At 36.8% G+C, this 14,518-nt stretch overlaps 1 protein-coding gene across 9 annotated transcripts in view; it reads left to right on the top strand.

Moving 5' to 3' along the window:
- SPAG9 (sperm associated antigen 9) overlaps nt 1-14,518 on the top strand; it is a 155,815-nt gene that overhangs the window by 104,107 nt on the left and 37,190 nt on the right. For all 9 annotated transcript variants that reach the window (XM_072646704.1, XM_072646702.1, XM_072646705.1 and 6 more), the window contains 9 exons: nt 3-155; nt 428-479; nt 3,245-3,375; nt 6,089-6,145; nt 7,195-7,368; nt 8,120-8,249; nt 13,108-13,197; nt 13,456-13,623; nt 13,832-14,003. In XM_072646704.1, coding sequence (XP_072502805.1) covers nt 3-155; nt 428-479; nt 3,245-3,375; nt 6,089-6,145; nt 7,195-7,368; nt 8,120-8,249; nt 13,108-13,197; nt 13,456-13,623; nt 13,832-14,003 — 1,127 coding nt within the window. The remainder of the gene's footprint in view (nt 1-2; nt 156-427; nt 480-3,244; nt 3,376-6,088; nt 6,146-7,194; nt 7,369-8,119; nt 8,250-13,107; nt 13,198-13,455; nt 13,624-13,831; nt 14,004-14,518) is intronic.

Genomic DNA, 14,518 nt, shown 5'->3' with positions numbered 1-14,518 from the left:
AGAAATGCTTTGAATGTAGTGAAGAATGATCTGATAGCAAAAGTGGATGAGTTGACCTGTGAGAAGGATGTGCTGCAAGGGGAACTAGAGGCTGTGAAGCAAGCCAAGCTGAAACTGGAGGAGAAGAACAAAGAATTGGAAGAAGAGCTTAGGAAGTGAGTGACTCCATTACTTTAAATCGCTTCACCTTCAACTGAATTGAATGCTCATTCTGTCATGGTTTTCCTTTGACTTGGTTATCTGTGGACATAGCATTAGAATAACTTGTCCTGAAAGGGGGCAGCTAAATAAGCCTACAAAAATGCCGTTGAAAGAGATAGCACCAATGAAATGGTCTTTTAGTCCTCAGTCGTGGTTCTGTACTCTCCAGAAAGATTCTCTTCGCTCAGTTGGAATCACATTTCTTTCTCTTTCTGTTTTTGGCTAGAGCTCGAGCAGAGGCTGAAGAAGCAAGGCAGAAAGCAAAAGATGACGATGATGTAGGTATAACGTTTTAACAGCTTTATTCCCATTGCACTGCAGTTTGTGTTGCAGAGAAAGTTGGTTTACTTTGTGTGGGGATATAACATTGTAAATAGGGAATGTTGTTGTTTAGTCATTTTCAGTTATGTCTGACTCTTCATGATCGCATTTGAGGTTTTCTTGGCAAAGAAAACTGTTTTGCCACTGGAATGGTTTGCCATTTCCTTCTCTGGCTTATTTTACAAATGAGAAAACTGAGGCCAGATTTGAGCTCAGGGAGATGAATCTTCCTGACTCTAACTCGAGCCACCACTCCACCTACCTAATCCCAGATAGGGAATAAAAAAAGTGTGAAGAAAAATGGATGATGTTTGATTGACAGTGTACTTAAAGGGTCTCTTGTGTCACCTCAGCATTGCTCAGCACATCCTGAGACCTTTTGTCTTCACCATTCAGAATTATGGAAATCATTGGTGACACTAATGTTTCTTAGTATACACTTGCTACTTAATCATCATATTCCTACACTGCCTTTAAAGAAAGGTGACACTGCTCATTTTCTATCAGTAAGATATGTGCTTTGAGTTACTTTGGGGGCAGTGATACAAGTTTACACTCATCCATTCCTAAGAGGCTTTGGTGTGCTGGATCAAGCTCATATAGGCTCATAAGAGCCAATTTTAAAATTTTCATTCTGAGCATTTATACCTTAAAATAGGCAAATGCTACAAATCAGAGCTTGGTTTGTTATTTTGTTGATTTTCTAGAATTTAAAAAGTGATGGATATAATGTTAATGATAAAAATTAACTTCAAAATGCATTGTGTGTACACAATATCCTACCCCCAAGCCAGTTAAAATTTACCAGTACAACCCTTCTTTTCACTTTGACATGATTATGTGAAGCAGTTAGCTGGATTTAAGAATAAGTCACTTGATTATGGAACAGCAAAGCTAACAGTCCTGCATGGCAGACAAACCCCCCAAGCCCTTGGCAAATTAGCACAGTGACCTCACTAACTGGGCCAACCAATCAAAGTGATGTTCATTTTCTCTCCATATTCATTACTGTTAATTTGTGATAAACTATTACTTCGCTGGTTCTGTTTTCTTGTTCCTGTGAATACAGATTGTAACCCATCCAAATCTTGTCCTGTAAATTCTTTAGAGCAACCCACCCAAAATCTTAGGTCCATCCTCCCTCACTCTTGACATTGTGTGAGCAACGGTGGAGTGCATGGGCTACCCATTTATTATCCTTTGCTTTTACTACGTATTTCTCTTTTGTTTTTTTTATTGTTTTGACTCTAAAAAAGTAGCACTAGTAGAGCAAAGTACTACTTTAAAGGCTCCCAAAATGAAATGTATTATTACTCAAAAAATAAGATTTTTTTGTAAAATTCTTCTACCTGTATTCAGAATGCCTCAGGGTCCAGTGGAAGAGTTATTTTTTTAAGTCTTTGACAAATAAAAAAAAACTACTTTTAAATTTTTACATAAAAAATTTTAGTGCCTTAATATTTAATTAAAGTCCTGCATTTGGAGTCAGATCACCTAGATTCAAAATCCACCTCTGCTATTTACCTACCCTGAAACTTTGGGCAAGTAACTTAACTTACCCAGTTTTCTTTCTTTATCTCTAAAATGAGATGAATGACCAGGAATATTCATTTTAGCTCTGAACCTCTGATCTTGTAATTATATGATGCAACAGTAGTAGGTGGTCATTAAAATTTTGCAGTTTTCTGATGTTTTCTTATTGTTCATTGCAGTTACATTGTTGGTGGCATTGTACGTATCATTTTCCTGGTTCTTCTTACATCATTTTTCATCAGTTCATATACATTTATAAAATATTTATAAATATTTATAAAATATAAAGAATACGATTTTATTCATTTTTTGAAGCACACAAATATTTCATTACATTCTTGTGTTGCCTCTTGTTCAGCCATTCCCTAATTAATGGTCATCTACCTTCTTTCCAGTTTTTTATTATAGAAAGTGCCACTATATTTTGTTATATGCAGAGCTGTTTTTTGTCATTGATCTACTTGGAGGTGTCACCAAGCAATCAATTAGAAACTGTTTATTAAGTATTTACAACGTTTCCCACACTATAGAATCACATAGAATAGTGTCTGGATGTTTTAGTCATTCTTTTGCATCGTCCAAATTCCTAAATAATATTTTAATTTGTATCTAATTATTTATACTTTGTATTTCTAGCTAGTTTTCTAAATCTTTGCCCCCACTTAATCACTAATACCTGAATAATTTACTTTTGTTCCTATTGATTATTAACAAGGTGGTAAGTCATTTTATGTTTTTAATTTAACATGATAGACTGGATAGAGAGCTAGTCTTAGAGTGATCTCACACAGACTGGTTCTGTGGCCCTAGGCAGATCACATGACTTCTCAATGTTGGAATCAACCCTCTAAGACTAGAAGTTGCAGAGCAGGTGCTCACTCTCCTACACTGATGAAATCACAGATGTAGTTAAAAAATTTTTTCTTAAAACATTTTTCTTAGAGGCATTGAGCAAATCTAGAAGACTAATGGGCATGCACGTGTGTGTGTGTGTGTGTGTGTGTGTGTGTGTGTGTGTGCATGCACACACACACAGCCCTATATGGAGTAGATAACCAGATATTTGAAAAAGTTAGCCAAAACTCATCTTTGCTTTTTTAATTCTGTCAGCTGGGTATAAAGTCTGTGGATCTGTTCAAATCCAATATGAACCTACCGAGTGATCTGTTGTTTTTTCCTTTCTTTGTAGAGCGACATACCCACAGCTCAGAGGAAACGGTTTACTCGAGTAGAGATGGCACGTGTCCTTATGGAAAGAAACCAGTATAAAGAGAGGCTGATGGAGCTTCAAGAAGCTGTGCGATGGACAGAGATGATAAGGTTAGTGTTGGGAGGGCACCATATTTGCTTTTTCTGTTATTTTTTTAGAGTCTCATTTATTCCTTCAGTCATAGATCCCTGCTTCACTCTTTGCTTAGTCCAGTGAGAGAACAGCTTATGCCCAAAGTAACGCTACCAAACTCGTAGCCGAGTTGGGCCAGTGAGGGTTGTGTTCATGTGGCCACACAAACGTCATCTTTGTAGTGTAGCAGTAGTTGTCAGTTCGTTAGAAACTAATACGTCTCTAATCATCTAGACGGTATTTTATTATTCATTTAGTCTTGATTGATGCCTTTTGATTGATCCCTTTCTTAATATCTCCCTCTAAAAAATTTTTTTAAGGGAAAAAAAGAACAGCAAAAGAAACCAATATTTGGAGACTGTATTCAGCATCCATAGTCTGACAGCACTTTATAAGTGATGTCAGGAAAAAAAGTTTCATTTTCACTTTTTCAGAAGTGTTGTATCTCCTATTTGAATTCTTCCCTGTCAGTTCTCTCGCAGATTACTTTCTCCATCACCTAATGCTGCCATCTGTTGGTCACATGTGCCTAGTACAGGTCAACTAGGCCTTAGTATAATAGGCATGTTTCTAAAAAAGTTGAATGTAAATAAAATTTTAAAAATTCTATCTTAAATAACAAAGAGCTTATTACTTAAAAGAATTCTTTTGCGTGAATTATTTTGTAAAGTGGGTAATCTTTCTGTCATGCTAAATCATGACAATTTCTAATTTTGAGTTTTCACTTACTTGATTTTCTTAATGGGACACGCCTCTTCATGTAGATTTAAAATTGTGTAGCATGTTTTATTTCTTATGTTTTTATTTAGGAGGAATATATTTCCCTTATAAAAATGATGTACGATATGATTCATTATATATTTTACAATTATTTAAATGCTTCTGAGAGAATTCCATTTTCTAATCTCTTTTTAACGGATGAAGACACGAAAATAACAAGAGTTATGTTTTCAGCCTACAGCATCCAATAGATAATGTGTTATTCATCTATTAGATATAGGGATAAGGACGAGTCTTGTGATTTTATTGTTCTAAGGTAGTGGTGTCAAGATCAAATAGAAACAGGGCTTACCTGACTACATAAAGGATCCCTCCCTACTGGTCACATAATGACTTAGAAAATCACATATAAATATTAACTGCTTTATTATATTTTTATGTTGTTAAATATTTCCCAATTATATGTTCAGCCTTTCTTAGGAGTGTGGTGAGAGCCATATACAGCCTGAGGCTGAATGTTTGACACCTCTAGTCTGGGGAATTCCTCGGTAAAGCAGTTCCCTCTATCAAATGTACGTCAGCATCTTCTCTAGGCAACTTAGATTACTGAGAGGTTAAGTGACTTGCTACCTCATAACCTTATAGATACTGGGCAAGACTTTGAACTCAGTTCTTTCTGATTCTTGGAGCAGCTGTTAACTACCACTGATTCTGTGACCTCTAATATTAAATATAAATTGATTATGCCAGGCTTCTTTTTAGAAGTTAGTAGTATTTTAGTATTTCACATAGTCATCCTGTGTTTACATTTTGTCTCCCAACTGCAAAAGAAGTTTTAGTTTGCTCCCTGGTCATTTTAGAATTTCTAGCTATTCCTTAAAGTAAAAGTTTGAGTTCACATTTTACTAATACTGTTATCCCACCACTTCATTCATCTTGACTTGTCCATTTGGCTTCCAAACTAAATGAAAATTGCAGTTTATATTTTAAATGCTTCTGAACCTTTTAAAAACTGCCTTAATTTTTTGAAACAAGAGCAAAGGTTCTGACTGCATAAGTGAAATTTTCATCCCAACTCAGAGGAGCAAACTATATCTTTTCTGAAATTCCCTCCAAGTCACCACCAGCCTCACTTCTTCACTTCTCTCTCCCCTCTTGTTCAACTAGAATTTGGTAGCTTTTTAATGTTTCTGAGATCACTAAACACTTTCTAACCTGCCCAGATTACAGTTAGCGCTGAATAGTGCCATACTTCTCTATTTGCTATTTATGGTGTTGCCACCAAGACAGCAACATTAGAGATGTGTGAGGGGATGCCATTGACACAAGTGTGACTCCTGATGGGAATCTATGGAATGAGTACTGAACATCAGCCAGGGACAGAGACATACGTGCTCAGGAGCTGTGAACTTCAGGGGTCTGTGCCTGTCAAGCAGTTCAGGGTCAGAATAGTGAGCTCCCAGGAGAAGGGACCTCCTAGTGGCCTAGGAACAGAGCAGGTTAAAGCTTCTGTGCAGTCCTAGTGGAACTGGATGCATGAATAGCCCATGCCCTTTAGTCTAGGTGAGATACAGAGATCTTGATTTTTAAAAAAAAATCCTTTTAAAAAATATTGAAAATTACTTGTTCTGACAAAAAGAGGTATGTGATGTAGTAAAGCATTGGAATGGAAGTCAGAAAGTCCTGAATTCAAATCCTATCTGTCTGAGCCTCATTTTCCTCATGATACCACCTATGATATTTAATTAAAAGGATTGTTGTGAAGCCCAAATGAGATTTTGTATGTAATGTTTTGTAGACATTAAAGCACTCTCTATCTCAGTCATTATTCAAAAAAAAATTGTTTACTTACAAAAAACGAGCAGACATTTCCACTCTGTTAGCATGAATCTCATTAGCACTGTGTGTTTAGGCATGCTCAAAAATTTTTGGTGCTTGACTTTATATGTGCATATTTTACTTTTTCTTTAGGGCATCAAGAGAAAATCCAGCCATGCAGGAAAAAAAAAGGTCAAGCATTTGGCAATTGTAAGTATCGAAAAACAAGTCAGGATAATAAAGAACACTTCAAAGCAGGAAGTTACATGTTAAAAAGGACGTATCACTGATAATTTTTAATGTCCTATTCAGTTTTTCTCCCCTGTTGTCATGTAAAGATTTCTAAATTGAACCTTTTTTTTGACACTTAGCATGCCAACTGGGTAAGGCTGTTCTTGAAGACAAAAATAGGATCTCGTAAGCTGCATCCGCTAGTGTTGGTTATGCACTTAGTGAAGTAGTGAAAGTCTTTGCCTAAATTGCATTGAAGTGATGATGACAAAATAGGTCCCCATTAAGTATTTGATCCGTTTTCTCAGTGATTGATAAGAAATTTTGAATTTAAGATGGGTAACATATTGTTTGTGGGGTTTGAGTAGTGTTTGTGTGTTGATCTTTTGCATATGGTTATGCTATGATGATTGTGCTACTGTGCTTATGATATCCTTTTCCAATTAACTTGTCATCTTCATTTAGTTGTAATTACTTTACTTGATATTCAGTTAGTTTATTTCCATTTCTGTTGTCAGAAAAATGAGACCAATTCAAAATTATGTTTTATCAGTTTATTATAAGAGTTGGAACATTGAGCCTAGACTCATGTTGGGTGCTGTTACCTCATCTTACCCCTCACCAGCACCCACTTTTTTACATTATACATTATCTTATTAAGAATCTGACCCAAACAGGAAAGTTCTGCTGCGTAAGATGGCCTTCCCTCAGCAAACATTCAGGAGAGTGAAGGAGATTTCTTCCATTATTTTATCTTAGAAATATTCATTTACAAGTCTCTTTAAAGAGCAGGACCTGCCATGCCAAGCATTACTTTTTTAACTCCTTGTCTTTTTGAATCTGAGGCTGGTTTTGAGTTGTTGCTAAAGCTGCTAAGAGGGGCTGCAGATTCAAATAGATAATATAGACAGTCTTCCAGTTCTAACCCATCATGCCTCAAAGCACTTTGACTTTGCCATACCCTAAAAGAGTTGGTGTAGAGCTCGGATTGGTTTTTCAAGTTAAACATGGCACTTTTGTTGTTTCAGTTTCAGCCGACTTTTTAGTTCCTCAAGTAATACCTCCAAGAAACCTGAGCCCCCAGTTAATCTAAAATATAATGCACCGACCTCTCATGTTACCCCCTCTGTCAAGAAAAGAAGCAGCACCTTATCTCAGCTTCCTGGGGACAAATCAAAAGCTTTCGACTTCCTCAGCGAAGAGTAAGTGCTTTCGGGCCTTGGTGGTAGACACGGTCATGCTCCATGGGTTGGAGAACTTGACAATGTCCTGTTATTATATGCCAGAAGTTATGAACAATTAAGATAAAAATCTGCAAGGAAACGATTTTTTAATAAAATACTATTTGGCCAGTTTTCATATGGAAATGGGAATCAAAAGAGGAACACTTGAAATTCTTCTAACAGTTTTATATTTTATAAGCATTTATAAGCCTTTTTTATGCTAATTTTCATAGGCTTATGATCTATACTAATAAATACATGGGGAAATTATCTATTTTTTAAAAGACTAAAGTCACCTTGAGTTTTTATATTTTTGAAGCAAAAAAATTGGTGAGAGAATCATAATCTTTTTTCTTTCCAAGAAACTTCTCTTTCAGTAATTTTTTAGTAGTAACTTTTTGGGTATGTGAGGGAGGAGGTGAACTGAACGTAAGGATTGATCTTTTCTGTATAGCTAAACCTTGAAACCTTAGGGAAAGTACTTAGCTGGTGATTAATCTTTTTTCACTTGTTATATGCCAAGCAATTAAAATAAGCTAGTAATCTGTATTCATTACACAAATGTGATAAACAGAAAGAGAAAATGTCTTTCAAAACAAACAGCATGTGAGTTCAAAAAGTCTTTGTACTTCACTTTATTTCATGATTAGGTAAATGGTGAATTAAAAATAAAATGAGATGGTGGTCATATAAATTTTGTTTTCTTTTTAAAAAATTTCCTCTTGTCTAGAACTGAAGCTAGTTTAGCTTCCCGAAGAGAACAGAAAAGAGAACAGTACCGCCAGGTGAAAGCACATGTTCAGAAGGAAGATGGCAGAGTACAAGCTTTTGGCTGGAGTTTGCCCCAGAAGTACAAACAGGTACACTATTGAAATGCTGAACACACTAGAAAGGTGCATGTATGTTCATTCTTACATATAAAGCTTGCTTGTGAAAAGCTATGTGGATAGATGCTGCCTGTTTTTAGACTTTCAAACTACTTTGAACTAAGAGGAGAAGAAAAACTTTCAAACTGGAAAGCCTTTTTTCTGCCTTTCAAAATCATCATAAAAAATTTCAAAACCTAAATACTTTTATCAGTGCCTTTCATTGGGTTCCCTTTTTGTTCTGGGGAAATAACTTGTTATATGCAAGTTTCCACTTGGGCTGTTATTTGTGTGTGAGCACAAGCGCACACCTCATATATGTATACTTTGAGAGTAGCTATATCATACTGACTTTTCCAGGTTCACGAAGGAGAAATCAAATGTTTACTTCTTTTCAAAACAAACAAAATTTTTCTCTATTTCATTTAACTGGTAAAACTAAAGGACTATTTTATTAATTTTATAGGAAAGTTGGATTTTAGTTATAATCAAATTGTTAAAACCAAGCACTTCCTCCTCTTGGCTTCTCCACCCCAGTCCAGAAGAGCAGGCAGTGGGGTGACCAAGAAGGATCTGAACACCCTTGTACTCTTATGTCTTCCTGCCTCACAGCCCAATGAAGTAGGTGGATGGTGCAGCATTCCTAGCCTTTGCCCTATATACCACCCCATGAAGACTACAAGGAATACAATTCATCTGCCACTTACTGTTACTCTTATTTTTTTCTCCTTATCTCTGTGTGGCTTCCTCAGGAGGTGTAAACTATCCTTAATCCTAACTTCCATCCCTGTCTTCCCTGCCTGCCCATGTCCTATTCCACCCTAGCCCACCCCTTCCACAGTGCTCGCAGGAGTTCCCATTTCATAATGAACACATTTCTCTTCCATTTACTTGTTTTCAATGAGACCTCATTTCCTCAGATGACACTGTGTCTGTGGCCATCCTATTCAGCACTAGTTGTAGATTTCTCTGACACCTCAAAATACCTACATGCTGGTCCTGGAGAGGGAATCAGACTCCTCTCCATGAGCATTTCCAGACTCTCCTTTTTCTAACATCATTCATAACCTCTTCTTGAAATTCATGCTGTTAGCATTTTTCATCCTATAGTGATGGTGAGGACTATTGTCTGCTGGCCTATAGGTCATTCTCTGTTTCTCCAGGAATATAGCACCTAGATCCACTGTCTTCCTCTTTTCCCCAGCTCTTACCCTAACCCTAGGAGATGATATTTTTTATTCATTCTGATACTCTATGCTAACCTCTCAAATCTTGTAATTCTCCTCTATGCTCTCTGATCTTTGCATATGGATAGCCAACATCCTGGATTTCATCAATATTCTATTTTCTTACTACCTATTTCCTTATTACTAGGTATTATTAATAACTGATAATCCTTGATTTGACCATAACCTCTCATCATTCTATCTCTCTGTGCCTAAACTGTCTTAAAACATTTTGTTCATTCTCATCATGATCTCCAGTCCTCTGCTTCTCAGTACTTTCTTACATCATTACTTGTCCCCTGACTTCCTTTCCCAGTCTCAACCCCCATCTCATCCAGTTCAGCTCCGAACTGTCCTCTGTCTTTAAGTCTCTTACCTCCTTATCCTTTGACCACTTACCTGTTGTCTTACTTCAGCCCTAGATAATTCCTTCACTCTCTCTCACAAGTCCAGTCAGTTGCCACATCTTACTACTCCTACTTTTCTGCTATCTCTTACATCATTTCCTTTCTCTCTATTTGCATAACTACTACCTTAATTCAAGCCTTCACCACCTCTGACCTAGACCATTGGCTCCCACTGTACTTAGAATCAAATAAAAGACCGTCTTTTTTGGTTTATAAAAATCTTTATAACTTCCCCCCAACCTGTCTTTTGCCTCCTTCCTATACTCTACAGTCCATCCAAACTGTCCTTGTCTTTATTCCTTATACATAGTTTTATTTATTATTACTGTGTCTTTCTCCTGGCTGTTGTCCTTTCTTCAAGATTAAGTTCAAGTTCTACCTTCTATACAAAAGCCTGTACTGATTCCCCCCTCAGTTACTTTGTATTTATGTTGTGCATGTGTGTATGTACATGTGAGGATATATATACATGTACATGTATGTGTAGTCTGTTGATATCAGAATGTATGTGCATATTCATCTATACATAGACATACACAAATACACCTTGTGAGTAGAGATGATTTCATTTTTTTGATGTCTGCATTTCTAGTGCCTGCCCCTAGTAAGCACTTAGTACCTGCTTGTTTATTGTTGGTTAATCAGTCAAATGAGAAGAATTTTTTAAGCACTTTGCTCTGAGTGACCTAAGTGCTTTGCATACAAAGACAGTTGTGAAATGGCCCCAGGGAGATTCTAGAGGAAGACAGCCTTTGTGTGTGTTTATAAAGTAATTATCTAAATTAATTATCTAAAATGTCTAAAGAAATTGAAGACAAGAACTTTGGGGAGGGTTGTGCAAAAGGAAAGCCTTCATGATGAAAGTGACACATGAGTGGAGTTTTGAAAGAAACCAAATTCCCTGAAGTAGAGATGAAGAAGGTGAGCCTTCCTGGCAGGAGTAAGAGACAGCTTGTTCGGAGGCCCAGAGACAAGAGAGGAAGGGGCCTTTTGGTGTGCGGAAGAGCATGGAGGTCAATGTGGCCAGAGTGCATGCATGCTTGCGTATGTGCATGCTCATGGGCATGACCATGGCAGTCAGGCATAAAAAGACTGGAAATGCAGGAGGAGACCAGGTTGTAAAGAGACTTAAATAGCAAATAAGAATTTATATTTGTTTCTAGAGATAATGGGGAGCCACTGTAGAGAGGTTCCTATATACTTAAGCGATAATATCATTAAAATTCCACTTCAGTCAAAAAAAAATAAAAATTTTAAATTCTCGTCTGAGGAAAAACCTAAAAATCTTTTGTTCTCCATATTCAATAACATGCTGTGTACTTTTTCTATATAAAAAGACTTACAGTCATTTAAGCTGAGATGAGCAGACTCACAACAGTATTCGTTCTACTATAATTACAGTTTTAAAGAAGAAATTCAAAAGCATAGGAACTACAAATGATCTCAGAAGTGGACACAAAGCTTTTTGTTAATTTGTTTGGTTCTGTTTTTCCAGAATGTTGAACATGATATATTAAGGGGTTTTTTGTCTTTATTTATATACTCGATTTTGTTGTTGTTGTTGTTGTCAGTGGCCAACAAGTTTATAATTTTAAAAAAATGAAGTGGAGAAGAAGGCCTACAGTTATCCCTTCTGTTTAGGGGTATATAGGGGTTAGGGGTCTAGTGCCCCCCAGATCTCGAAAATTCACATAAAATTTTTGACCGTCCCTTAGTACCAGAGAAGTCTGAATTACTATGTTATTATTATATAATATGTTGATACTATATAATGCTATGTATATTTTATAAGCATTTCTAAACTTTGTATTGTCTGCTGGCCTTCACATGTCATCTGCGGCTTCTGCAAAACTCCCCCAAAATTCTCATTTAATTTCTTATGCCAACCCAACATACATTGATGCCATGATGGGGAAAGTCGCAAGGTGGAAGGGATAACTATACTTTTATAATATCCCTTACCTCAATCTCCTACTCTTTGTTCCCACTATCATCACTGTAATTCAGGCCCTGACTACCTCTTGCCTAGGCTGTTAGAACAGGCTCCTAATTAGTTTCTCACCTAATCTCTAGCCTCCTCCCTGTAATCTATTCCCTGCTGCTTCCCTAAATTAGAACATGTTCCAGAGCTAGACTGGATTATTTACTGTTCCTCCAAAGATTCATAACCTTCCCATTTCATGACATTACATTCATCTAGAAATCTCTCCCCCCAGATCTCTGCCCACCCTAATGACACCTATTCCAGGAAACCTTCCCTTATCTACCTCCCTGCCTGCCCTCTTATTCAAATCTGGTGTGATTCCATCTTCTTTGCCCCTCCAGACTGCAAATCTTGGATCATTGATCTTATTTGGCCTTTTATTTCATTGACTTGTGCATGCATTTTTATCTTCCTCTTAGAAATATAACCTCCTTGATTATTTTTTTTAAACAATTTTGGTATTATATTTTAATTATATTATGTTAGCTATAGAGAAGATGGTAAGTGTAAATAAGGCTTTCAGTTTATATTTCCTCATTTTATAATGTGAATGGTAGCTTTTTCCTTTTTCATTCAAAATCAGTTTATTGAGTGTGTTAGTTGCTCAAGGAAATACAAAACTTAATTATGATCCTTAGCCTCATTAAACTTGCTAGCTAGCACCATTCTGATGGATTCTGCTGATTCCTGCTCTTCTAATATTCTAAAGACTCAGCTTTACCTCTAATGCTTTTTAACATTTTTACGTTTAATTATAACTACAGCTACAAGTACTTCATTCACTCCAGCACTACTATCTCAGTATTTGAGGAAGGAGAAAAAGTGATAAAGTCCTTCCTTGGCTTTCCTGTAGGATTGCCAAGTTTTAATTAGTTTTTTACCAGTCATCAATAACTGCTCACAGATATTAAATTGAATACATTCATTTGTTGTATTTAGCCCAGGAGCAACATAATTCACAAAACCACCCTCCTTTCCTTGTTAAATAAGAAATGGACATTATTTGTTGGCTGATGAAGGTGGTTTCTTTACCCATGTTTCAAATCAGAACCACAGAGCCAAGTTGGACTCGGAATAATTAGGGAACTCTAAACGCAAACGAGAAGTACCAGGAATGAATTCTTACTTTGAAGTAGTACTTTTACTACAGAGCCCTTGTTTATTAGTGACTTGGTAATTACAGATACACTCTTCCATCACTGGATCCTATCTTAGAGCTTTCTTTTTTTTTATAGGTAGCAAATGGTCAGGGTGAAAATAAGATGAAAAATTTGCCTGTGCCTGTCTATCTTAGACCTTTAGATGAAAAAGATACATCAATGAAGGTAGGTCCATTTTATGAAATTAAACATGATTTCCTAATATTCTAGGCCACTTTAACCTTATAAAATAGAAAATGGTTGAATTCCTTTTATATAAGAGGAAAATTATAGTGAATGTAGTAATACCTTGTGCATAAGGTTTCTTTCCTTGGTATGATCTTAGACTTTGAGTTAAATCTTTACCTAAATAATTATTACACCAAAAAGATTTGGAAAGATACAAATATTTGAGAAATTAACTAGTCTTTTTCTCCCCCTAAGCTGTGGTGTGCTGTTGGAGTCAATTTATCTGGTGGGAAGACAAGAGATGGCGGCTCCGTGGTTGGAGCCAGTGTGTTTTACAATGATGTGACAACCCTGGATGCAGAAGACAACAAGCAACGTAGCGCCTCTCAGAGCAGCTTGGACCGCTTAGATCAGGAGCTCAAGGTGAGCTGGGGAATCAGCAAAATCCCGGCCACTGTTCTCAAGGGACTCGTATTTATTTTCTTAACTTGTCTTCTAAATGCCACAATTGATTCCAAAATTAACCTGAGGTGACATTGCCCCTCATCAGAATAGCTGCACAAGAACCTCTCGATGTAGTAGAAATACTTCTTACAAGCCCCTGCCTCCTCATCTTGCTTTACCTACATAGGAGCAGCAGAAGGAATTAAAACATCAGGAAGAATTATCCAGTCTCGTCTGGATCTGCACCAGCACTCACTCAGCATCCAAAGTTCTTGTGGTCGATGCTAATCAGCCTGGCAACATCCTCGACAGTTTCACTGTTTGCAACTCCCATGTTCTTTGTATTGCAAGTGTCCCAGGTAAGATGAAGGTGTAGTGAATCTAGAAACACTCATTACTTTATTGTGTTAAGTTCTCTACACTAACAGAGTTATTCTGAAGTTTCAGAATGGCTTTTACAAGAAAATAAATACATTGAACAGTCACCAGAAAACAAATTTAAGCATACTGTAGCCAGCGCAAAATACTCTTTCAACCTACCTCTGACTTTTAATCCACAAAATGCTGATTCATTTTGAGTTGTTCTTTATCTGTAGTGGGGAGGAATTGAATTGTAGATGAGTCTACACTAGGGATGGGGAACTTGTAGCCTTGGTCTTCAAATGTGGCCTTTTGACCGAGTCCAAGTTATACAGAACAAATCCTTTTATTAAGGGAATTTGTTCTGTAAAGTTTAGTTTCAGTCAAAGGGGCACACTTGAGGACTTCAGGGCCACATGTGGCTTCAAGATTGCAGATTCACCACCCCTGCTAAACACTACTGCTTGGTCCTATTATGACCATGATCCACATATAAGACGATTTGTGGGGCCCT

This window comes from Notamacropus eugenii, chromosome 2 (assembly GCF_028372415.1).
Source record: "Notamacropus eugenii isolate mMacEug1 chromosome 2, mMacEug1.pri_v2, whole genome shotgun sequence".
NCBI classification, from domain to species: domain Eukaryota; kingdom Metazoa; phylum Chordata; class Mammalia; order Diprotodontia; family Macropodidae; genus Notamacropus; species Notamacropus eugenii.
Note: the sequence above shows the minus strand (reverse complement) of the source record. Positions and strands in the feature narration are given on the sequence as shown.